Here is a 26,779-nt window from a genome sequence, read left to right as displayed (position 1 = left end):
TTGATAACTTTATTATTTTCGCTAATTGAAAGAAAAAGCCAAATGATAGTTTATATTTGTCTTCAAGAAATTTTGATACTTTTTATAAAACAATGAAACCACATTGTGAAGATTGACTCACACAGAACTAAGATGTTATCTGGATTCTTTCTCCTGCCTGTGTATTGTTTTTGTTGTTGCTGCCGTTTTTTTAAACTCCATTTTGTTCCCCATTTGAAACTACAGATGAATTAGATAAAATCTGTAAGTAAACTGCTCTTTCACTTCCCGTTTCATTTCATCTTGTCCTAATACCTCCCTTGGTTAGAAAAGAATTAAGCATTTTGATTAAATGTGTTGCACAAGGAATGAGAGACAGCATTTTAAAAAAAGAAAGGGTATAGTTCTGGGAGTAAGACTACACTGGATATAAAATTACGAGAAGCATCCATTATGTGCCAGACACAGTAATAGATGTCATATACACATTATCTTATTTGATTTTCTCAACTTTCCTACTTAAGATAGGTAGTATTTTTTAAAATGAGCAATTGATACTGAGATAGGTTAAGTGACTAGCCTAGATGCCTTATTTCTTGTCAGAAGTAGAAGCTATCACTCTACATTTTAATTCACGATGCTCCTAAGCTGTAAAGTAACCTAGATTAGAAGTAACAGGTGATTGCAGGCTATGTGGCAAGGAATTCTATATCCAATATTCCTTTTCAAGGACTGCAATCAGGAAGGAATTATTTTTCTTGGTGGGCCATGAAATCTGAGCTTATTTTACCAAAGAAGCACATGTGATATTTAGGTTCCAGTACATTACTGATGGAACAAACTATGAACTGATGTGAAAAAAGACTAATTATCTATGATTCATTTTTAAAAAATGCATCCTAACTTAAAAACAACTAGCTTTCAGATATTTAGAACATAGGTTATTAATAAATCTGGGATTGCTTATAAAGAAATTTGCTGTCAGACTTTAAATTCATAAATCACAAAGTTGATTTTAGATGTGTTACTTAGATGCATGCTTTTATAGAATTTTTATTTCATTCCCTGCCTATTTTAAGAAAGGAGATTCTCTTGTTTGTTTCTGTATTTTGGGATCATAGCTTGTATTGTATTTATGCATTTATTCTTCCTAGGTCAAACCCTTTATTTATAAAAGATAGTATCTTTAACAAGTTATTAATAAAAAGAGTTTGACTAGTTCTAGGCTATTTGCGTGCTGTTCTTTAATAGAATGTTGAGCAGATAAGTTAATAAGAAACCTTTTTGTTTACTTTGTTCTCTTCCTTTTAGGCTGGTGTTCTTCATTTAACTGATGTACCAAACTTTGGCTACATTGCATCTATATGTGAAATAATTTTTACCAACAATGTTTTATTTTCCAGGGTTACTAAGATTTTTTTTGGTCAATAATAGTAACAGCTAATGGCCAGCCATTTTATAGGCACTACCAAGAGGAGTACAGTGTAAACTTTAAAATCATTTTTGTGTGGTTCACTGTGAACAAAGGGGCATATGCTGGATTTTTATTTATACCCTAATTTACAGAATAAATTCTGCAATGCTTTCCTTCCATGTAGATGTGGAAGGAAGTACCTACTTGCACTCTATACTAAAGTAGTATCTTAATGTTTTTTAAAAGAACTTTTTAAAAGCAATTACGGACTTATAGAAAGTTACAAGTTGAATGTCAAGATATTTTTTCCCAAAAATTATATGAGAATAAGTTGATTATGTGATGGTTCATTACCCCAAATATGTTAATACATATTTTCTACTAAGAGGACATCTTGCTACATCACTAGGATCTCCAAGTCAGGAAATGAATAATAATATATGACTATCATCTAATTCTCAGACTCCATTCAAGTGTTGCCCATTGAAGGATCCAGTACATAATCTTGCATTAACATTTAATTATCATGCTTCTTTAGTTTTTTTTAATGTTTCCTTGGCTTTCATAACCTTGACATTTTTCAATATCAGCTATTTCATAGAATATTCTTCAATTTGGGTTTGCATGATGTTTTCTTGGGATAAAATTCTGGATATGCACGTTTGGCAGAAATATCACAGAAATGATTCTGTGTTCTCATTGCAGCCTATCCAAGTAGCATATAATTTTGATTCATCCCATTATTGTGGTGTTCACTTTGATTACTTGATTAGGTGATGTCTACCAAGTTTTCCTACTGTAAAGTTACTCTTTTGTTTCCCCCTTGTAATAAATACACATTGTATATGTATGTAGGGGAATGTGGGGTACATTGAAACTCTTAAGTATGTTACTTCTTATTGGACTTTCCGTTTATTCATGATTGTAGTTATATCAATATGGACTCATGTTTTTCTGTTTTATTCAGGACATCATAATCTGTTAATATTATTGTTTATTTTGAGGTTCAAATTGTTTTTAATTTGGCCAACGGGAGCACATTCAAGGTGACTTTTATATTTTTAACACGTCCTCGTCATTATTGAATACTTCTTTTCTTTATGGAATAACAGGATATTTCAGGCTCATCATGTACTTTCCCTGGCCCAACACTGGACTTAGCTATTTCTTCAAGGAATGCTGGTTCTTTTTAACAGAAATAATATTTAGTAGACATGATCTGGGCTGTAGGTATATTCATTGCTATTAGGGTGCTGCTTTTCCTAGGCCCCCTCAGTGGACTGAGCTACTTACATGCATGTATGTTTTGTCATATATTTCTTAATCTCTGTATATGAAAACCATGAGTTTATACCAGTGCATCTAGTTCTAATCCAGCACCACAGTTCATTCTATATATTTTTAATTCCTTTCTCTGACTGTGAGAAACATGTCTTCTATTTAATTTTTTTCTCCTTTGGTCATTCTCCCTGAAAGCAACATCCTCTCATCTCTCCCACATGGATGCTTTCTTCTTCTTTCTGGGGGCTCTGACTCTCTATTTTGGGGGAGCCCTTGCCCCATGTAGATTCTCCTCCCCCTACTCAAGCTTTAACTTCCTAGGCCTTACTCTCATCCTGTGTGGACATGCCATCCCCAGCTGCCCTTCTGCTGACTGGGCTTTTCTGAGCTCTGACACATTGTTCTGGGTCATTGAATGTGTGGATGGCTTCCTCACTGCTCTCATACTCTTGACTCCCCATAGCTGGGCCATACCACAAATGTGTACACTCTCCTTACTCTGCTTGGGTTAAGACACCTCACATTGGGCAGCTACCCCACATAGACCCTCTCACTCAGCTTGGGCCCTGACTCCCTGTGCCAGGCCATCCCCGGAGTAGAGATCTCCTTTGGGCTCTAGGCTGTGCCCCATGTGGTCCGTCCCTCTCAGCCTGTTCAGGCTCTGATACCTCCTGCTGGGCAACCATCTTGCTTACCCTCATCCTCTAGCACCCAGCCATGACATACCACAGTCTACCCCCACCCCAGCACAGATACCCATGTTGGTGGGGTCCACCTAATAGCTTCCAACTGAATTAAGAGGAAAGGCAAAAAAGGTTTATTAAATTTTTATCTTAATGTTGCGCTCTGAAATGTTTTATTCAGAGGATCATTTTGCTAATTATTATAATGAAAGCAAAAGTAGAATTTGACATGGACCAAAAAAGTCACTTTATTAGATTTTTTTTTTTTCTATTAAATGAGTTTGCTTCTGTGCCTTGAATTACCTCTGTTAATTACTTTAAGATCAAACAAGTACAAGAGACTAAAAGTTCCATGTCTATTCCAGGTGATAGCATACTGTAAACTATGTTTAATATCATCTCTGATTTGATTTTAAATATGGCACTGGTATTTGAGTAGGATGAACCTTTACATATGTTCTTATATAAAGTAAAAAAAAAATTGTAAAAAGAAAAAAATCAAAATGTATAATGACCTTAAATAAACATATATTTTTAACTCGATTTTTTTTCTCTCGTTTAAACAGAGGCGTCTCCGTTCTGGCTCCCTTTATTTGGTAACATGTGCTGCCGTTTTGTTGTCCAGCCAGCCTGTATGTCTGAGAATGCGTTTGCAGGATTCCTTAATCAGCAGGTTAGAAGACTTTAAATATCCTACAATAATTATAGCTCCAATTTAGCTCTTAATCCTTCTGATATTGAGAAGTATTTTTTAAAATTTTTTTAAATACCAGTTTTCTCACTGTTAGACATAGACTGGGGTAGGGCAGGGGTGGTAAAAGGGCGACCTCCCCTGAGACGATGGGAAGGGGAGGGGTCTAATGCAGTTTGCATGGCAGGGGAGCTACCTCTCCAGGTTCCTCTGCTTTATTAATAGCTGTAACACTGTAATCAGCAACAGAGGACTCCTTGTGGAAACTGATGAGGCCTTCTCAACACCTTTCACATGAAGGCCTTCCTGGCAGACCGCTTTTGGCACAGTTTAGGTCTGGGCTTCCAAAGCTGTCTCTCTGCCTCCTACTCCTGATTTATTTATAACCATAGTTATTTATATTCAGTAAATAATTAATTATGGACTCCAATGAATCAATAGCTTTTACTAAAGGATTCCATTAAGAGGAAAGAAAATTTGCATTCTTATAGGGTAGTCAACATTTTCCAGTGTTCTAAGAACAATAAGAGAAAATTATATTTTGAATATTGAGTTATTGTTATAATTTTCCTGAGTTGTTAGGTGAATTGTTGTGGAGTTCTAAGCACTCATTTTTAAAAGACTAACTTCTCTAAAACTGCATCGGTTTATGATTTTATGTATATAAAGTTATGTGGTAATCGTTACCTCCATTTTGCTTATTTAATGCTTTTGAGAATTCCAAAGCTTTCTTTTCTAAATTAACTTACTCTTTGATTTGAGGCTATTGACTTATTAGATAATAAATTAATTGGTAACTATCATATTTAAAAATTTCAAAATTTTTAAATATGATAATTTAACTTTGATAATTTAAGTATTTTTGTTGAATTTTAGAGTTAAGATGATAAATAATGATTTAACTTTGATATTTTCTTGATTTTTTTTTTTTCCTAGCAAATGGTGGACAGTCTCATTAGTTGGAGAAGGTTGTATTGTGTTTTGAGAGGAGGTAAACTCTATTGTTTTTATACTCCAGAAGAAATTGAAGCTAAAGTGGAACCGGCTTTGGTAGTATCCATTAACAAGGTAAATAAGATGCTATTTTGAAAATAAAGATATAACATTTTAAAAAGTTTGTTCTTTTCTATATAGTTTACATTATCATAAAGAAAAAGGAAGTATTGCTAAAAATAGGTTAATTCATAAAGATAATTAATCTTATTTTTTTTCCATTATAGAACTTTATCCAGTAAAGGAAATACTGTATATTTCCTAAGAAAACATAGTAATTGAAAATCTATACCAGTAAATAGGTTTTAAAGCAGAGGGTGTAACTCTGTGCTAATAGGATATGTAAATTTTTCATGAATTTGTTTAAGAGATTATATAAACATAAATTCTTAGCTCTTATTACAGTGATATTCTTTTTAGTTAATACTCAAACAAACCCATAAAAAGACATTCCTGAGTATACTTTCTGATTTCTTATGGGATTGATGGGCACTTGTCCAACCTTCTGTCAGCACAGAAAAGCCTGACAGTCCATTTAGAATACTTGAGTGCTTACACTGTATTTAAAAAGTAGTACTATACCACCTAGAGAATCTATCAAATACACACACACACACACACACAAACACACACACACAGGTTTGATAGAAGATTATTAAAATTCAGTTACAAATTTTTCACCCACAGATCTATAGGAAAACTTTTCACAATAAGCTGCACTTACTTTCTTTTATTCCAGGTTCTTAAATTTATCTTCATCTGTCATACAAGACTAGTGTTTATTAGAGGTTTCGCCCGCCCTCCGCTTTTTATAGCATTCCTATCATAGACTACTTTGATGCATTTATAGAGCAGAATATGTTTTCTGCCTGTGGACTACACTTAATTGTTCCTAGTTTTAATTTGCTTGCTTTTGGTGTGGTTGAATTGAAGTATATGATAAAATATGAGCCATCACATCTGTTAACTCCGCATGTTTTACTTGTCTTTAAATTTTCTTTTGAAGAAAAATGTAAAGTGGTATATTCTGAAAAACATGTAGATACTAGTTTCCTAATCTATAAGGACTTGAGTTAATTTCTGTGATCTTTTCCAGTAATGACATTTGGTCTGTTTCTATCCTGCTTTTAGAAATTACACTGCTTTTTACTTAAAGGAAATCCTTCAGGGACACCTTTTATTATATAATTAAGTCCACTTAATTTATCTATTTTTGTGTATTAGTGTTGCTCTTAAATAATATATCCCAATAATACTGCAACATAGTGAATTTATTTTAGTTTAGAAAGTTAGATTTATGAAAGTATAATTTTATTATTGGAAAATTGATTTTTTTTATTATTTGCCAACTTATTATTTTGTTTTGTTTATGCAGAGTTCACTTTACCCTAGTCTTTTGAAAATTTCAAATGTACAGAGAAGTTGAAAGGATAATGAACGCCTGTGTACCCTTCACTTGGATTCTTTAGCTCTTGTTAACATTTTGCCATATTTGCATTCTCTCTATAGATAGCTTAAAATTTTTTTCTGAATCATTTAATGTAAGTAGGAAAAAGCATAACATTTCTTCTCTAGAATATTTTATAATTGTTTCTCCTAAAAACAATGACATTTCCTTCATAACTGTATTATTAGCACACTCAAGAAATTTTTGTTGATAAAATAATATTATCTAATAGAGCAAATTGCCCCAGTTGTCCCCAGAGTGTTCTTTCTAATTTTTATTTATTGTTTGACCCAAGACCCCATCAAGGATGACAAATTGCATCTGGTCACCATGTCTTTTGTTCGTTTCCTTTTTATCTAAATTATACCCTTCACTTGCTGCCTTTTTTTGGGGGTGGGGGGTGGGGGTAGGAGGATCTTCCATTACATTGACATTTTTGAAAAGTCTAGAGCAGTCTCTAAATCTGTGTTTGACTGATTATTTCACTAGATTCAGGTTAAATATTTTTGGCAAGAATTCTACACAGATGCTTTTGTCTAATCTGTTTTTTACTGAGTGGCTAGGTAGTAAAAATGGAATCCTACCTATTTTTTCTTACATGTTTTACAATGGAATATGATAAACCAAATAAAATGTAATCTAAACAAATGATATATTTAAAGTCATTTGTTTTCATTGAAAGCAGTCTTCAAGGTATTCATTTTGCTTTATCTCAGCTATCTAAAGTAGGCAGAGCAGGTAAGTCAGCCCTGTTTCATAGCTATATTATTTCTGTTTTACAAATGAAGAAATAGACTCAGAAACGAGTTGGAACTTGTCTAGCTAGTAAGGAAAATTATATGGCTCACTCTTCTTAATGGGTAGGAAAAAAGTAGATAAAATTTGTGAACTGGTTTTCTATTTCCTCATAGCGTTACTGCTAGTAGATTTGGAAAGCAAAATTAGACTATTTCCTATCTCCATGCCCACTCTGAATCAATTTTGAAAGTATAAAGTAGTTCTGAAATGAGGTTCTGAGCCTGAAACCACAATCTACCAATAGGCAATGGTTTAGGTATGTGTTGAATCTTTACCAATTAAATTTTAGAGGACAGTTATAAGGGGAACTCCTCTGTTATAATAGGAAGTGCATCTGTATTTTCTTGTCTGATGACAAAAGTCTAATTTCTGAAAAGTGGTTAACAGTGTTTACATGGCCTGACTGAATTGACCTTTGTTCAATTCACTCATTTTTCCTTGTGGTAATAAAAGGCTGATGACCTGACAACTAATAGGATTCTGTAGTTAATAAACTCCATTGTTAAGATGACTGAAATCAGCATGCTTAGAAATCCCAGTGGTGGATCCACAGTTGACCATTACAGATTCACAGGAAAACGATGAATCCAGTAATCTGTATAGATTCAGCCTTAAACTTGGGAACAACATGGGTTGTATTTGACCCTGAGGAGTGATGACGGATATCTCTTCTATTGTTCGTGACTTTTGTCTAAAGTACAAAAGAGAATTTAAGATTAAATTATGAAGTGAGAATTAAGATTGGGAAGATTAGTTGTTAATCTCAAAGATTAAACTGATGGGAAAGTCTTCCATTCTTTAGCTTTGCAATATTGCTATCTTAATTTTCTCCTGATTACTGCCCTTCTCTGTAGAAACTTTTCTCTTTGCAGTTCTTCTACCTCAGGTTTCCTTTAAATTCTTCCACTCACCTGGAAACTTCATTCTTAACAGTAAATGCTACTTGTCTCCTTATTTAAATATGTCAGATATCATCTTGGTCAAGAAATATTTTTGTTAACTTCTGAAAACATGACCATTTTATCTCCTGTTAATTAATTTTTACTTATCTTTTTCTCCACTTATAAAGTTCAAATTTACAGGAAAGTTGAAAAATACTATAGTAATCAGTTGTATACCATCTAAATTCAGCAGTTAATAGTTTGTCATATTTGCTTTATCTCTTTTTTCTTTTTTCTTTTTGATAAGGGGGTGCTAACTGCTTTATATTTTATTTAATTTTTAATCAGGTTTATAGTGGAATAGTTTACATAAAATAAAATTCACCAATTTTAAGTGTACATTTTGATAATTTTAACAAATATACAGTTATATTATTGCTACAGTCATTGGATTAGTTTCTAATCTTTTTTTGTGAGAACGTTTAAGTTCTACTCTTCTAGCAAATTTCAATTATACAATAGTGTTATCAACAAATAGTCACCATATTTTACATTAGATCCTTAGACCTTGTTTATCTTATAGCTGAAAGCTTATAAAGGCTCCTTACTTAACTATATTTTTTTCTGACCCATTTAAAAAAATATATATGTATATTTACAATACCATTCTCACGGCTAGTCAAATTAACAATAATTTTCTTATATCATCTAATATCCAATTCATACTCAATACTATTGTCCCCAAAATGTTATTTTAGCCTTTGCTTTCAATCTAGGAATATATAAGTATTGTGAATCCTTTGTTTTTTTAAACTATAAATTATGTGTAGAGACTTGATTAGGTTCCTTTTAAACATTTTTTTTACAAGAATATTTCATGGATAATAACAAATAGTAGATCGTCCTGTTCAGAGGCACATGATGTCAAGTTGTCTTACTATTGTCAATACTTAGTTTAATGACTCGGTTAAAGTAGTGACCACTAGCTCTCTCCAGTATAATAGGTAACCTTTCCTCTTTACTATTGCAGGTAGTCCAAGAGGTAATACTTTATGGTTGCCTTTGCCTGAATTAGTTATTACCTTGGAGATTACATGTTTTTCTCATGCTTTCCTTCCTTGTACATTTATTAGCTGGTATTCTTTTGTATTCTTTTTGAGAGGAACATTTTCTCATCAACTAAGAATGAACTACCGGCCCTCCTGAGAAGGCAGGATAAAGGCTTAATGTTTTAATTGCCAATTTTCAATGTAATTAATTGGTATTGAATATTGTATTGATATTCACAATATGCATGGAGTGATATTACCCTTCCAGAAATATCAAATGACTGTCATGTCTATCGACCCTTCAAATATTATGATAAACTTACAGATTTTTATCTATTCATTGTTTTAAATTACTTGATTTTTAAATATAAGGTAGATGTTTTGTTTTCTTACTTTGGAAATTTTTAAGGAACCCATGCTATTAGTGTATTCTTAAATAAATAGGAGCTTTGATAAATGCCAACTTGGTATTTCCTTATATGTGGAGCAGGTAAGCACCAAATAAAACTTTTAAGAATAGTGTTTTTATTTCAGTTTTTAATATATTTCCAGTGGGTCTCTAGGATCTTTTTATGCTTAATAATGTTAAATATTAAATAGAAATCCAAGTTCCTTTATTTTGATTGTCTTCTCTCATGATTTAGAAAATAATCATTTTGCTTAATGTTACTTTAAAAATTATGTGAAAACATAAATTTTGCAGTTGCTAAGGTATATAAATAAATAATAGTTCTGTTATTTTGATCACAGGATCTGTTCTCTAATTCTTGTCCTTCTAAATGGCACTTCCTGTAAGGCTAAGTCAGTTCATTAATTTTCATAGGGAGCCATCTGTGGAAATAGTCACATTAAGGAAAGAAAAGCCTAAAAGCTATTCCCCTCTTCTTTTCAATCCAAATTTGAAAGGATGATTTACTTCAAAGTGATTGCTTCAACTTCAAAAAACTTCCTTGTGAATGTTGTTGAGTAAGACATTCTCAATAAAGGGTACTTAACTGGAGCCACTGAATCTCCTATACATCGTAGAAAGCATTTTATTAGCCAAAGTTTTATCCATTGCCAGTGGGATGAGGAGTGGAAAGGAAAAGAAGTGTGGGTCTTTGAGATCAGTAGTCTTTTCTTGACTTAAACATTATGCATCACTTCATTTTACTGAATAATGAAATCTGTACTAAACAAGTTAATAACTACTTGGGATGATATACCTTTGTTAAATTGTCTTGAAATTGCTTTTAACCATTATGTTTATCACGGACCCTAGCAAGCATAATTATTAGGAAGCACATGTGATTTTCTTCTGATTATATTAGTCCTCCTAATTCCTGAACCCTAGCACAATTCATAGTGTCCTTTATTAAATGCAACACAAATAATTTTTAAAACAACCTTCAGGAGTTTACATCTGATTACATTGACATAAGTTGAAAATAATTATGTCACACTAATGCTAGATATATCTAATGCTTGGTTTATGGTTATAATTTACATATTTCAAACATTCCTTGTCGTATAGTGTGAAAGTATGGCTTTCTTCGTTATTAGAGTATGTATAAGGTCTAAATCTTGTTTTTAGCCAGCAACATTTTGTCTTCATCCCTGATTAACAAGACTTTAGATCAAAACCTTTCAAAGAACTCATTTGTCCTTAGAACATGTTTCTGATGGAAGTGTGAGTGAAATATTATTATCTCTGCATTATAGATAAGAAAACAGGTACTTAAGTTTTTGTGCTTGTATTTTTTTTTATTTCAAGATAATCTATAGAGAGTAATACAAATGAACCCATCTGTATCCTCACACATTACCCTCATCATAGAATTATTTTGAAGGAAATTCTAGAGATCATATCATTTTGCTTGTAAATATTAGTTGTCATACTTAAGAAAATTTATAGGTATATATGTATATGTATTTATATGTGTGTGTATGTATGTGTTTATATATATATATATATATATATATATATATAGTCAGTATGTCACCAGAAATCCAGACAATATTAGGTTTCCCAATTTTGTCATTTTTTTTAACAAGTTCTTTGAATCAGGATCCAAATAAGGGCCATATACATTGTGGTCGATTAATTAGGTTTCTAAAATCTCTTAAACTTTTGGCTTTCATTCTGGCTCTTTCCCTCTCTTCTCCATTCCTCCCTCCCTCCCTCTCTCTCTCTCTCTCTCCCTCTCTCTCTCTCTCTCTCACACACACACACACACACTTATTTGTTGAAGAAATTGGATCATTTATCCTACAGAGTTTTTCGTAGTCTTGATTTCGCTGATTGAATCTTCGAGTTTTTTTTTTCTTTCTATTTTTGGATCAGATATAGGTTTGTTAATTGGTTAGTAAGAATATGTAGTAGGAAATATTGTTTACTTTTATCAGGAGGCATATAGTATGTCTGGGTACTAGATTTATTGGGGTGATCACTTCGTAAGTTATATAAATGTCTAATCACTGTGTTGTACACTGAAAATAATATAATATGTCAACTATAATTGAAGAAAATACAAAGTTATTAAAAAATAATAATAACATGTCTAGGTCATATTAATATTCACTGATGAACTTTGCTTAGATTTATTTTATTAGGGATTGCAAACAGGTGATATTTTAAATTTCTTCATTTGTTAGCAGAGATACCTCTACTTTATCACCGATTTGGTTGAGGTACAGTTCTTATAGGAAAGACAAGATGATGGCTTAGTTACCAAAACAGTGAAGGTGGTTTCCTAGCATCCTTCAAAGGTGACTAATGAGTTATAGTTTTTAAATATTATTATGAATTTATGGATTTAAAGACATTTCACGCATCAGTCCATTACCACTGTTATTATTGGTATTCAGATTGTCCCATTTTTGGCTACTGGAAGCCTCTTCAAGTTGGTCCATTTGATACAACCCTGGTAATCTTTGAATACCTATTCTGGTAGGACAAGATATTCCAGAATAATCCTGTACATTTCCTGGTCCAGGCTGGGAGTCAGCCATTTCTCTAAAAAGCTCTGATTCTTTTTAGTAGGAAAGAGTATTTACAGACCATAATCTGAGTACATAGAAGATTTTTTTAAAGTCAAAGGTAAAGTAGTCAAAGGTAAAGTAAAACAATTCCTAAATCTGTCCTGATTTAGTCATTTTCCATTACCACAGAAATAGAAAGGTTGAAGTAGTTTTAATTAAAAATAATGAACAACTTAAAAGAAACTTGCCTTTAACTTCAGCATTAATTATCTTTTGTTGCAATATTGGTTTCTCAGATTATATTTTTATTGACTTCAGTTGGCCTTCTCTAGTTACCTACCATCTCATGCAGTGAGGTTGCAGTTCAGTATGTGCTGATTGACAAATGTTGAGCCAGCAAGGATTAAAATTTCACAGTGAAATAATCTCATATCTATCCACAAATCAATAAAAGTAACTGTAAAGTCAACTAAAAGGTTTGTGATTATCAAAAGCAAGATAGGAAACTCTGACCTTGGATAGAACACTTATTTCAGAACATAAGTTTCCTCATCTGTAAATTAGAGTTGGATTAGAGATTCTTTCTAGGATCTCAGTCTATCAGTATAAAACTTTATCGTTATCTGAGTTCTTTTTCTTTCTCATTCTTTTATTCATTAAATACTTTTCAGTCACTTAGTGGGTGCCAGGCAGTATTTAAGGTTGTAGAAACAGTGTGGGCAAACATACTCAAATTCTTTCCTTTCGTATTATGCTAAGAGGAAAGATACTTCCATCATCTCTACATTTTGTGAGCCTATAACAGTAATAGTCTTGAAATTCACCTTGTGTTTTCTAATTCATTCCTTGTTTGAGAAGTAAAGTCCTGAGCACTGTTTTTGATACTTTGCCTACAATGAAAAACAGCTTGCATGAGCTTTCTGACATTACCAGAAACTATTTAATCATTTTTTCTTTGACATTCAGCCTTTTGGTTTAAGAAATTTTCCATTAGTTAAATTATTTTGGGTGATAAAATATAGAAGTTAATTCCATATTCCATAATCTATTCTGTGTTTCATTTTTACCTTCTAAAAACCTTGTGTTTGAAAAAAATTAGTGGTAGTTTTTGGTTACCAGAGTTAATGGAGTAAGCAGTATATATTATTGCATTGTATTTTCTTAGAAGGATATAAATGATTCAGTTCATCAGATTTTCTACATACCTCTTTTCATTTGAAATGATATCTTGGTGTTATTAAAAATGTACATACTCATCTATCAAAATCACACTTTTCTTATTTAAAAGTTGCATCTATTTTAATCCTATATACAAAAGGTAGTCAGAAATTTGTGTTAAAATGGATTTGGGTGGAGTAAAGTACAATTTCAGCAACAATTTCAGCAAAATATGAAGAATACTTCGTATTTTATTGTTTGGGAATGTTTTTTGAGTGCCAACAGCAATAGAGGGTTCCCTTTGCCCCTCACTGAGTCAGCCTTCAATTACTCTGATAGAAAAGCATATCACACAGTCTTCCAAGAGTGAAATCACTCTCTGCTGGTGATAATAAGCTTTAAACTTAAAGAAATTGGTTACATGGATTTTCAGGCTCTAAGATGCCACTTAGGTAGTATTTTTTTCCCCTTCTTTAATCCGCCCCGCCCCTCACTTCCACCCCTGACCTATGGATATTGCTGTTTCCCCTTAAGAAATGGATTTCTAAAGGTGGGGCGTCTCCTCCCACACAATCGCGGTGTGCACCCTGGGCCTGGTGCACCCGGGTATGGTCCATGGCTACACTTGGGGTGCGAACCCAGGACCTTCTGCGTGTAAAGCAGATGTGCTAACAGCCACACTATGGAGCCACCCCAGGGTAGCATTTTTAAAATATAATTACTTAAAAGAGTTAATTCACAAAGTTTATTAATGCATAAGAGTGTAAAAAGAGCCTATTGTGATAAAATTACAGTGCTGGCCTTTAGTCTATCATAATCCTCTGAACTCATTCCTATATTTTTAAAACGACAGGATAGGCTATCTCTAAGATGATTACCAATCCTTATATTTTGTGATGCCCCAAAGTTGCCAAGTTATGTCGCTACTAAAAAAATGTACAGCATACATTTTTTTCTTCATGATATGTGAATAAGAATTCCTTCAGAAAAGAACTTCTTATGTAGTATATATGGTGTTCACCTGCCAATTTTTCAGAGGATGGAAAGATTTTCATTCTAACTCTGCTACTTCTATAACGACCACATAGACATCATTATATGAGTATGTTAGTTTTGGTGCTTGACTCTACATACAGTCTTTCTTCACTCTGTACTCAACACACTCAAGCATTCTTCTCATTCTTAATCAGCCAGATATTGTTCTGCACACATTACAGCAGGCTTAGCCTTACTCCTCTAGAACTGCTCTACTAGAGTAGCCACTAGGCATCAATGGCTGTAAGGCTCTTAAAATGTTACTGATCCGAATTGAGATATGCCATAAAGTATAAGATAGACTGGATTTTGGAAATTTAATATGAAAAGAGAATGTAAAATATCTCCAAAAAAATCTTTATCCAGTATTTGAATATTTTGGATATGTTTTGTAAAATACATTCTTTTTAAATAATGTAATAATCATTACATAATTTTTCACCGTTTTTATTTTACTTTTTTTTTTAATGTGGTTGCTTGAAAACCTTAAATTACATATGTGGCTCACATTGTATTTCTAATAGACAGAACTGCTCTAGAATAATGTAGTATCAGTCATTATCTGGGCATCCAAGTCCCTGTCTTTGTTTGATAGATAGTTCTATTCTAGACTTTTCTCCACAGATTCCTTGGAAACTACATGTATTTGCTAGCTTGTCATGTGGCATCACAGTGCCTGTGTGTGACTTGTGAATAGATTTTTCTCTTCTACACGTAGACACGATAAGTATCACTACAATGTCATACTTTGTACACTCAGAAAAAAAGATTTAGACTATCAACATGAATGAAAGCACTGCCTTTGTTCTAGTCTTGCATTCAGCATTTGAAAAAATAATTTTTACCATTATGAGGGTTATATTACTTTATAGATCTTTGGCTATGGGCTTTGTAAATGAATATTATATATGTAATAAATGTTAATGAGGAAAACCTGTTTTGCTGCAGTAAATACTAAGTTATGGTTTTACTGCTTTAACTGATAACACTGTATATTATACATGAATATTAGAATAAGAAACATACCTTACTGATTCTCCTATTTTATTACTGTTGAAAATATAGTTAACATAATTCACACTACAGTTATGACATGCTGTACTTGTTTTATTGCAAATTTTAAGATGTATATAAAAAAGACAGCAAACTCCTACTTAAACTGAGAGATCAAAACAGGTTATGTTTTAATCTCATGTAATTTAACATAAATGCGATATGTAACATATTTTGAAACATCTAGTATTTTTAATATAAAGCATTTTTTAAAAAACTTTTAGATTTGAGTTTAAATATTGAAAATTCTCAAAATTACATATTTTAAATTTCAAATGATCAGCAATAAGATTTAATTGCACGTGGTGTAAATGTGATAGCTAAGCAATAAAACATTTGATCACTACAGAAATATTCTCTTGTAAAACACCAATTTTGGTCTTAATATTTAGGAAACCAGAATTCGGGCAATGGATAAGAATGCCAAGACAAGAATCCATAATTTCTCCATCATCAACCCTGCAGCTGGACAGGCTATAACGCATATTTTTGCAGCTGAAAATAAAGAAGACCTTCAGAAGTGGATGGAAGCCTTCTGGCAGCATTTCTTTGATCTTAGTAAGCTGACGTTTGGATTTTCTAGTAGTATATTCATAGCACAAAAGGATGCATAGAGCAATCTAAATATTAAAATTGCAATCTTATAGTTTGCATCAAGTTTTTATGCTCTTGAATAAAACGGCGATATATCACCAACGTAGTGATGCTTTTCTCTCAGCTTCTCCCCAGTGCCTGGCTATAGTATAGCACAACTTTGAATTCCTAGTATCCCCACCTCTTAACTGTAAGTTCCTCTGGTCCCTAAAACAACTAGACCACATTTTCTCAGAATATTAGGTTTTAACTACTTTAGGCAGTATGTTTGATCAAAGGGATAAGAAGCCACTTGAGGAATAAAAAACTTGTCTAGGGGGTAGATCCTAAAATATTGAAATATTCAGAAGGAGGCTCATATTTTCTGTAACCTTCTGTTAACTCCAGATTCATTATAATATCATCATGGACATCATCCAAAGAGATTTTTTTTTAAACCATGGTTATGGTTTTTCTCTTTGAATAACACAGTCCAATGGCATGAATTATAAAAACAATGTGACAGTAATGTAATAGAGTTCCAGTAGATAAAATATGTGAGGCTCTAATGTTCTCAATTTAAGGAGGAATTTTATCAACAGGAAAATACTGAAAATGTGTGTTGAAAACGTAGACTATTGATAATGACTGTTTCTAATCAAATTAAGCCTCCTGTTTCTATAGAATTACAAAGTAGAGACATTTCCAAGCAATAGACAGGTACTTTTGCAACTCCTAGAAATAACCCTAGAGACATTTTAGGACTTCTTATAAGCTGTTTGGGGGAACTCTATGAAAGTTAATGTCTGCATTCCTAGGATTAAGTTTTATCAACCTACTCTGACCCATGGCCTGGTCAGATATAGTGATGGTTAGGGAGGGGGCAAAAAGGGAACTGAATTTATTGATTACCTTCCACATACCATATGGCTTCATTTATTTCTCATAACAACCCAGTGATCTAGAAATTATTTCCTTCTGCTCTAAAGAAGAGAAAATCAAGGCTCGAAGAGGTGTCTGGTTTGCTGCAGGGAACCAGAGGACTCCCTCTCTGGTCTTTCTGGATTCTTTAGGACGTGTTTTCCTTAAGTACTATTCCTAGGCACTCAATAGATGTTTAAATATTTGTTCCATGCTTATCATTGTGCACTACATTTTTTCCTTTTAAAATTTCAGCTGATCTTAGGTGTTGCTTAAAAAACAACTTCCTTTTGTTTGCTGATCACAGCTAAAATTTTAACTGCTTTTCCAAATGCTCTGATTTAGAGAGTCTGTCTTACAAAAGGCTATATTATTTTTAGAAATGATTCTGGTATTTTATAATTTTTATGTACATAAAAACAGGAAGGAGGGGTAAAAGGAGGTAAAAATGCCAGGGTATTATAGTCTGGATATCAACTATTACTAGATGATCTGTTTTCATTCTGCAGATTATGTAAAATAATTTTCATGCTAAAAGGGAAGTTGGAGGGATAAGAATCTCATGGCATTTTTGTACTGTCAAAGTAATAAGAAAGTGATGACAACAGTGTTCTCAAATCTGGCTATTTCTTTGGTACTTAATGCTTTTAGGATAAAATCTGCCTATCTAATTTTTAAAGTATAAATTATATTAAGTTTGCACTTTAGAATTCATTGTGTATAGAGATATGAAGCAAAGATGGAAGTGTTTATACTATCCTAGAGATTGACTTGCACTTAAAGTTTTCACCTTCCTAGTGATAAGGGCAGCCTCTTGGGATCTTAGCTGAAATACAATGTGTAGAACAAAGTAGAAGGTAGATATTCAGGGAAGAACAAATAAGAGTAATTTAATATAGAGAGCAAATTTCAATTATTTGACTCTGCTTAAGAGTACAAAGTGAGGAGGGTGAGATCATTAGAAATTGTGAGAAAACATTAATGGAACTAGGTCTGTTTAGCCTGTGGAAGAACAGCCTGAGGAGTGGAGGTTGGGAGGCGAGGGAGATATAATAGTTAATTTTTGATATTGGAAAGCTGATAAACATTTAAAAGGGGGATGACACTTTGCTCTGGATGATCAAAAAGGGGAGAGCTAGGAGCGGTGGGTCAAAAATAAATTTTTTTCAAATATTTAATAATGTAAATATTGTGTTACATGTTATGCAGTTTAGCATAACAGATTATTTTGATTGGGAATATTATAACAATAAATACTGTGGGCAGCATCTTCAGTATATAGATTTTATGTGAATAAAACATTCATTTAGTATTTCACACTGGGTCTTTATTTTTATGTTAGCATATTGGTAGCACGTATAACTCTGCATCCTAATTTGTTCACTGGTAAAATGTTTCAATCGTAAAATCTTGACCAGTGAACATATCACATTTTTTGTACCTCTGACTTCAGAAACATATAGGATAATGTGACTTTATATTCCAATTTTCAGCATGATTAGTATTCTGCTACCAGTTTAACCATCAAAAGCTTTCATCTGACAATATAGAGAAAATACTGCACTTTATAATTTGACAGAGAAATGTTTGCTAGTTTAAAGTGTTTCATTATTTTTCCATTAGATATGGCCTTTTTTTCTGCTCCCAAAAAGGAAAAGCTGGCTTTTATATATTTACCTAAAAAAGGAAGTAGAGGGGAGGAATAAGTTATCAGATCTCAGATCCTACTAGATTTAAATTCTGCAGAGCAACCTTTGAAGCTTCAAACTCAAGATTTTATTCCCTTTATGAGTTGCTATTTGGGTTATTTTGAAATTTTTATAATATTCTGTATTTAATATTGTAATAAAACATACTAAAAGGTTTTTTTATGTTGTTTAACTATTTAAGATGGCATATGTAAAATTTGTGCATATATTACCATATTACTGTGACTGTATATTAGACTTAAAACAACAAACATGAATAATTCGACTGAACATGAATTGTCTTTAGTTTTAAGCCACAAAAAATAACTAACTTGGATATTGAATATAGAGATTGAGACTATAATAAAAGGAAAAGAAATACAGATTATAAATCAGTCTAAAAAGGCACATGTGTATTTACATTTCCTTTTCTACTGATGTAAAATAGAATTTAAGAATGGCGAACCTCAATAACTTAAACTTTTATAATATAAATATATAGACACATGGCTTCTCACATAGTTATCCAGCATGCAGGTGCATGATAAATATGGAAAAGTTAGGTTTATTTATGTTCACTCAGAAGAAATAAATTTGAGAATTTTATTTTAAGATGAAAATAGTAAAGCATAATTTAAAGAAAAATTAATGTTGTCCACACTTTTAAAGTTTAATTTAATAATCGAAACAACTTATTCTAGAGTACTTTTTTATTCTAAATGCCCAGTGGCTTTAATTAACGTGTCCTTCCTAAGATAAATTAAATTCAGTTAGAATTTTGAGTGTTCTGTCTTTATAGTAATAGGCTTTTATATACCTTTTACTTAAAGAAAGTACAGTGATTTTCTAAAGTTATATGAGTTTTCAAAAGCATGATAATATCTTGAAGCGGTGACTGTTAATAACCAATTTTTATTTCTTAATTAGAATTTTCAAAGTTAAAATCATTTTTGAGAACCTCCACTCCTTATTTGTTTTTCTACTTCCTCCTAAGTAGTAGAAAAACAGTTTTACCATTCAACTGTCTAAATACTAGACATTTTAATTTAATATTTAAAAGAAGAGCTTATACAAACTTATTCCATGAATAGAAATTTTACTTATTGGCCATTTAGTGAAATAATACAGTATTTAATAGCTTAGAGATCTTAGCTGTATATCTGTGCATAGAACTTTATTTTTAAAATAGATTACTTTCATGCCAAGACTTGGATCTTGAAATTATGACTAGTAATCGGTTTCTGTGGCTTCTTTAAGGTAATGCTTTATGAACTCACTGTTATTTTTCAAAGTGAAAAATGTGCCAATATGTATTGGAAATGAAATATATGTTCCCACATTTATGTTTTAAACTAGCTTGCCTTTTTCTATCTTGCTTAGGCCAATGGAAGCATTGTTGTGAAGAACTTATGAAAATTGAGATTATGTCACCACGGAAACCACCTTTGTTCTTGACAAAAGAGGCGACTTCAGTCTACCATGATATGAGTAAGTGGGGTTTGTCTTTTCTAAGCTGCAGGGTAACAAAAACAACATTGTCCATACTCAAGCAGCTTATTCTATTGACATTAAAATGCTAAAATTTTCAAGGCACAGTCAAAATGAATGAAAAAAGACTATGATTTTAGACTAAGGAACTCATGTTTAATAGATGAATTAATACAAAATTAATGAATACACATTTTTCTTAGTTTGAATGCTTAAGATCAAACAGAAATGTTAAGGCTTCAAAATGAATAAGGGTGCACTGAAAATAAATATTAGCCAAGTAGCTGATGAAAATTCTGAAAATGTAAACTTGCGGATTCTGAAATGTAATCATGTTCAGTAATTTTTTTTCTATATTTTATTAAATTTGCTTGAAAGTAATGTTGATAAATGAATATTAATAAAGCTTTCATCTCAGGCCAAAAAAATTGGTTAAGTTTAATACTTTGGAAAATTTTAAAGTCCTGGACTCATTAATATTCCTTCCATTTTCTCACACTTGGAAGGATATTTAGTTGTCTTTGTAGGATTGCCTCATTGAACAGCATTGTGAACAAGCACAAGTCAATACCAAATTCTGATTTATTTTGCCACCAATGTCCCTGCACTCATGTGTACTTTTCAATGTTAGATTAAAAATGATACATTTGAGTTTGCATATTTTAAAATACCAGCGATTCATTTAATAAATATTTATCTCTGTTTTCTTATTTTTGCCAAGGAAAATTTCACCCAGCATTCTTATCACCAAAATGGTATCAGGGCTTTACTCTATTTCTCCGCGTTCTGGTTTTGTTATTTTTACCCTATTAACAGAGACTTTTCAGGTCTACAGGAGAGAGTAGTATAGTAATCCAGATATTTATCTCAATTTACTTATTAGGCTTTTATAAAATTAGAATCCATTCTTTCCTAGTAGTCAGAATAGATTTTAAATCCTAAGAAAGTTATTTAATAATTACTGAATCTATAGAATTTTTAAAAAACGTGATGTAACTCCACTCCTTTGAAAGCTGGGTTTTACTCATTTACTTAGGTATACACATGTTTACGCATATGTACATGTGTGCGCATGCAGTATACAGAAGAGCATGATCTCCTTAGGTTTTGGTTATTATTGATATGATTATTTTTACAAATAAATGCTTGTAAAAAGAAAAATTCACTTGCTTATTTATCCTAGTCTGTTTTTGATGACTGTTATAGATAGCATATTTATTTAGAAAATAATCACTTAAATGAAATATATACTGTTTTGAATTTTTTCCTTAAAATTGTTACAGGTATTGATTCACCTATAAAACTTGAAAGTTTAACTGATATAATACAAAAAAAAATTGAAGAGACTAATGGACAGTTCCTTATTGGTCAGCATGAAGAATCCTCACCACCTCCTTGGGCCACACTATTTGATGGTAATCATCAAGTGGTCATCCAGAAAAATACATTGTCTTCTGCAAGCAAGCAGTTACATGATGGGAAAGGTAAAAAGAGACGAGCTCCCCTTCCTCCTTCTGATAAAGCTCCATTCAGCTTAATAACACAGAGCAACAGAGATCAATTGGTTAAGGACAACTCGGAAAAAACAGGTGTATCTCAGACCTCGCCTTTGGATGCCAAATTGTCAACCCTAATGCATCACTTACAGAAACCAGTGGCTGCTCCTCGAAAACTCCTTCCTGCCAGGAAAAATAGTTTAACCGATGGTGAACACACAGACACTAAAACCAATTTTGAAGCCAAGCCAGTGCCATCTCCAAGGCAGAAATCTATCAAAGACATTTTGGACCCTAGATCATGGTTGCAAGCACAAGGATAGAAAACTCTTAATGTATAAAACATTTAACAAAATCTATAACTGTGAGGCTTGATTCAGAAGCACTATAGATGTGGTAATATGAAATTATGTAGGTAAATAATATAGTTATTTACATCAATAATTAAGCTATTAGGAATAAAAATATTTTATAATGAAGAAAGGAATTTCTCTTTTACTTCTGATTTTTAGAATATAAATGATTTCCCCTGCAGTATGCAAGGGGCAGTTTCTAGACAATATCCTAATTGTTAGAGAGGTTAAGTTATTTCTATATTAGTACCAGGCAGTGAACAAGCACTAGGCAGAAGAAAGCATTAAAATTTCTTTGGGGAGAGACTGTCTAGTAATTTAAAATGTGTTAAATATGAGCCATATTCTCACTGTGAGAATTTTAATACTAATGGAATGTTTCAAAAGTTTTATTCAAACCACAAATTATAGAATCACCCCCCAAAATTTCTTCATAGCATTCTAGAATTTTCATTTAATAATAGTTCGCTGACTCTCATCTATTGTTTAACTCACTAGTTAACTCACTGACCTTTAAATTCCTGGGATAAATTTTGGAATATTAAATTCCTCATCTTTAAAGGAAATTTGTATTGTGCTATTCAAAGTTGTTTCCTTGATGAACCCTGAAATCCTGTAGACATTAACTCTTAAATGAAGCATAACATTTATTAGGTAAATGAAATGTTCTTCACTCTCATTTTCCTATGCATGGTGCTAATTTCCATTGTGACATTGGAATTTGGGGAAGTGAGTAGCTGATTAACACCTTAAAATTCATTTAATACTTATTTAAAAAGCAGATGGCTGATTCAAAAATATCAGAAAAGTGGGCCTTGGGTATAATTTTCAGAATTAATCCTTTTTAAAATTTTTAGATTTCCTTTTTCTGGTAAGGGTTGATGTCTGCTATTGCTATTACTCATTAAAAGTCATATTTCTACAATAATGACATTGGAATCATTTCCATAGGAGATAATTTCCATAGCAACTAATCATAGTGACCCAAACAGAATTATGAAATCAAGTAAGGAATAAATAGCAAGAGATTGAATATCTTAAAGGAACAACAACAACAACAAATCCATTTTTTATAATAATGCTTCTTTGTAAACAAGAGCTGAACAGTTTTACAGATTTAATCAGAATTTTCAAATAAAAGTTTCCATAAGGTGTCAGCAACTGCACTAAGAATCTCAAATCACAGTGAAGCCTCAGTGTCATTGCAAGAAATAAGAAATTACTGCCCCGTGTATAATCTCTAGAGATCTTTTTAAAGCCCGTAAGAACTCTATTTGGATCAGAACTACATTATTACAAAGTAAAATGAACACTTGACCAAAAAAATAACATTAATTTAAATGAAGCCTTTCATTATTTTTAGATAGTAGAGCCTAATTTATTATAGAATGATGTAACTGCCAGGTTACTTTTGTGTTTGCCCAGGACTCTAGTAAGAATTGGGACTCGAGGGAGCAATGATACAAAAGGTCTCTTGTGACTGGGGACATCAGGATAGACCTAGTATTTGATGAGAAGGAAACCCTATATGCTTGCCTGATACAATTTAGAAACAATCACATGTATGAAAACCTAAAAAGGTAGGATTAATTTTTTCTAACTGTAAATTTCTGTTATGATTGCCAATTCAGTAAATGACATATTAAAAATGTAAAAGATATTGTTGCTCAAATTTTTATTTTTTAAACCTCACTGCTGTTTTTGACAGCATTTGTGACTGTCATTGTCATTAAATTATTAAACTAGAATATGCTGTAGGCAAAGTTGTTTCTGAAACTGGCATCTAAGCATTTTTTTTTTTTTTAGTTGAAGCCTTCCTTATAACAAACCAGTGTTAAAACTTCCAGATTATATTCTTGTCATTTCTCCTTATGCATATTATATCAAGAAGGATTTAAGTTGTACAGGGAAAAGAATTTATTCATAGGGAAATTACCTAGCAGTTGCACCTTCAGCGGGGCACTCTGAAACAAGGCTGTTTCAGAAACAAGGTTCTCTCTAGAACCATTTAAGGTGAAGTCTGACCAAGGACCACCTCCCCCACCAAATTATTCAGGCTGCTTCTGGGGGCCCATCTTACTGTATGTTACAAAGCTTTTGGAATTGGGCTGAAGTCTTTTGCTGTACTTCCTTTGACATTGTGCTCATTAAATGTTAGTTCAGTTCCCCCCAAAAATGTATGATACGAAGTTGGGGCTCCTTCCTTTCCTTTCACAGTTTAAAAAATAAAAACTAAAAATACTGAGTCAGACAGTTTGCTAAGCAGTTTGTCAAAAGGAATATTTGTTTTCTCATTTCCTAAACCAGAAGCTTATGACAGAGAAAAATATGCCATGTAATAAAAGATGTTTCAGCTTTTTATGAGCTGGATTTTCACATTCCTTGTTTGTCTTCTTAATTTGTTTCTTGATATATAGACTATAAACTTGAAAGTTAGCTGTCAGATCTTGATAATATTATAATTGGAGAAACATAATAGAAAGAATAGATTTTATGGTATGATAATTCTGATGATCTGAAGATAATATGTTAGAAAATTGCATTTACATTTCAAGCTCTGGGATATAAATTACTTAGAACGGCATTAAGACAGTATTATTTTTAATTGCTACAAAATGGTGAACTTTTTGTTTAAATATCTTGCAAGGACAAAGAAGGCATTTTGCTGTTATAAATGCATAACTCCTAAGGTAAATAGTCTTTCAAAATATTAGGCGTGCCAACTCTTGGTGAGTTTTATTAAATTCTTCTTAACTGTCTGTTGTGCTCCCCGACTTCTTTTAAATGGATTTTCATGTATGTGGAAAACTAAATCCATTTATTATAAATGCTTTATCTTTACCCTTTAGGATCATACTAAATATATTTTACCTGGTACTGTTTATTAAAAATGGAAGCTGCCTTGATTTAGAGACAGTTCATGTATGGTAGGTTAAGCAGTGAAATATTTCTTTAGTCTTATGTTCAGTACCTCAGCCATCTACATGAAATTAATTCAGTCCAAAATGAAATTATAGGGCAGTTTGCTGCAATTTATGTTAAATGCAATTTGAATGTAATCACCGGTGTTACCATGAATGAGAAACAGCCTTACTAGATAGAGTGCTGTACCATGGAGAAAAAGAGAGTAAAAATATCTGTCCTGTGGGTCAGAATTCATCCAAACTCGTTTTTGTAAAAAGTGAATTATTGAACAGTAATTATAGTTTAACTGATGACCATTTGTATTCTACTAGTTGTCTTCAATGTTCTATTAGACTTAAATTATAATGTAGATAGAGCTGACTTTTTGCACTTACATTTCAAAGAAATTACTATTTTTAAATATTTACATGTTTATGTTGTAACTGCTTCATTGCTAATAATAATTATATGAAAAACAGTTTATTTTGGGTCATGCGTGTTCTTAGTTACTAGAAAAGATGTTACCTTTGAGTTTTTAAAAGACAAGATTTCATTTGAAAATATGATGAGGTGTGTTATTTTCTATGACATGCTTGTATAATTGGCATTGTTTATGTTTTTTATTTTTTAATTAAATGTGGGTCAAGCTTCTAGATTTAAAAATGTTATATCACAGATTATATAGGTTTTAAAGTACCAAACATTGATAAGGAAGCCAAGGTCATGTGATTAAAACTTCTGTACATGAAAAGACCTGATTCATGAAGATTTTTTCTAGCTTTTTTCCTTCGGTACCCACTGGACTACAATGATAGAAGTAAAGAGTGTTGTGAAGTCAGTTTATTCAGATAAAGACATACCTAATAGCTGGTGCTAGTCACTGTGAGACCAGTATTCGATAGCCTGGGTATAACTAACAGTTATTAAAATTTTTTGCATATAGTCTTTCTTACAGTATACTGTTTTACAACTCCATTGATGTAAACTTAGTTTTAGGTTAGTGATGAAGAATTTCCCCAGGGTTTAAGTCACTCTGATAAAAAATTAGGGACCTGGGATACTCAGATGCTGTTAGCCACCAGGAGACTCCTTATTTTAATGCACCTTTCTCAGTACTTAATTTATTCCCATGGAGCACCTCGGGGAGGATGGAGGGAGAGGCTGAATAATCTTGGCTCAATTATATTACTTCAATATTTTATTTTTAAATCTGTAGTGTGACCAGAAATATTTAACATTTAATTTTAGAAGAAACTTCTGTTTCTCTAAGAGAGGCCTGCTAACCAATGAGCTCAGATAAACAAAATACCTGAAGGCTCAATTAACAAAAATTAAACTATTACAGAAATATTAACAAACACTTCTATTTATTTGAATATAGGGAAAAAATACCAATTCTGGCATGTTTGAAAGTTAGGTAAAACCATTCCAAATCTTGCTGAAAATTGTGTTTTAAATTTTATCAGTTTGCTTTGAGAAAGAAATATGGTAAATTCTTAATGTAACTACTAAGGAAAGATAGATTGAAAAAGTCTTATATAGACATGCTATTTTGTAAACATGTTTCAATATTTCAAAATAGATTGTCTTGTTCAAAATGGATACTCTTGTGAGTTGAAACAAGATTTTTTTGTTTGAAAACCAAGAAAACTTGGTTTTTGCAAATGGATACATTTTTGTTGAATTTAGACCTCTTAATAAACATTTTGACTTAAATAGTTGTAGCAATTTTTGTTTTATATTAAAGGGGAGAAAAGTATTAAAAGGATTATCCATTCACTTACCTCAAGTATTAAAACATGTTTTATATATGTAATATAAAACTATAGACAATAAACATACATATACCAAGTATTAAAACATGTTTTACATATGTAATATAAAACTATAGACAATATACATACATATACTCCATCCAGATATTTTCAGTTAC

General features: G+C 32.0%; 1 protein-coding gene across 2 annotated transcripts in view; it reads left to right on the top strand.

Moving 5' to 3' along the window:
• The window catches only part of RTKN2 (rhotekin 2), a 63,591-nt gene extending 37,029 nt beyond the window's left edge, over positions 1 to 26,562 (top strand). For both annotated transcript variants that reach the window (XM_039871906.1, XM_039871905.1), the window contains 5 exons: positions 3,924 to 4,030; positions 4,985 to 5,116; positions 15,816 to 15,981; positions 19,986 to 20,093; positions 21,377 to 26,562. In XM_039871906.1, coding sequence (XP_039727840.1) covers positions 3,924 to 4,030; positions 4,985 to 5,116; positions 15,816 to 15,981; positions 19,986 to 20,093; positions 21,377 to 21,912 — 1,049 coding nt within the window. In that variant the 3' untranslated portion in view covers positions 21,913 to 26,562. The remainder of the gene's footprint in view (positions 1 to 3,923; positions 4,031 to 4,984; positions 5,117 to 15,815; positions 15,982 to 19,985; positions 20,094 to 21,376) is intronic.
• The last annotated feature ends 217 nt before the right edge of the window (positions 26,563 to 26,779 follow it).

This window comes from Pteropus medius, unplaced genomic scaffold (genome assembly GCF_902729225.1).
Source record: "Pteropus medius unplaced genomic scaffold, Ma_sr-lr_union100, whole genome shotgun sequence".
NCBI classification, from domain to species: Eukaryota; Metazoa; Chordata; class Mammalia; order Chiroptera; family Pteropodidae; genus Pteropus; species Pteropus medius.
The sequence above is the reverse complement of the archived record's forward strand: the minus strand, read 5'-3'. Positions and strand labels throughout refer to the sequence as shown.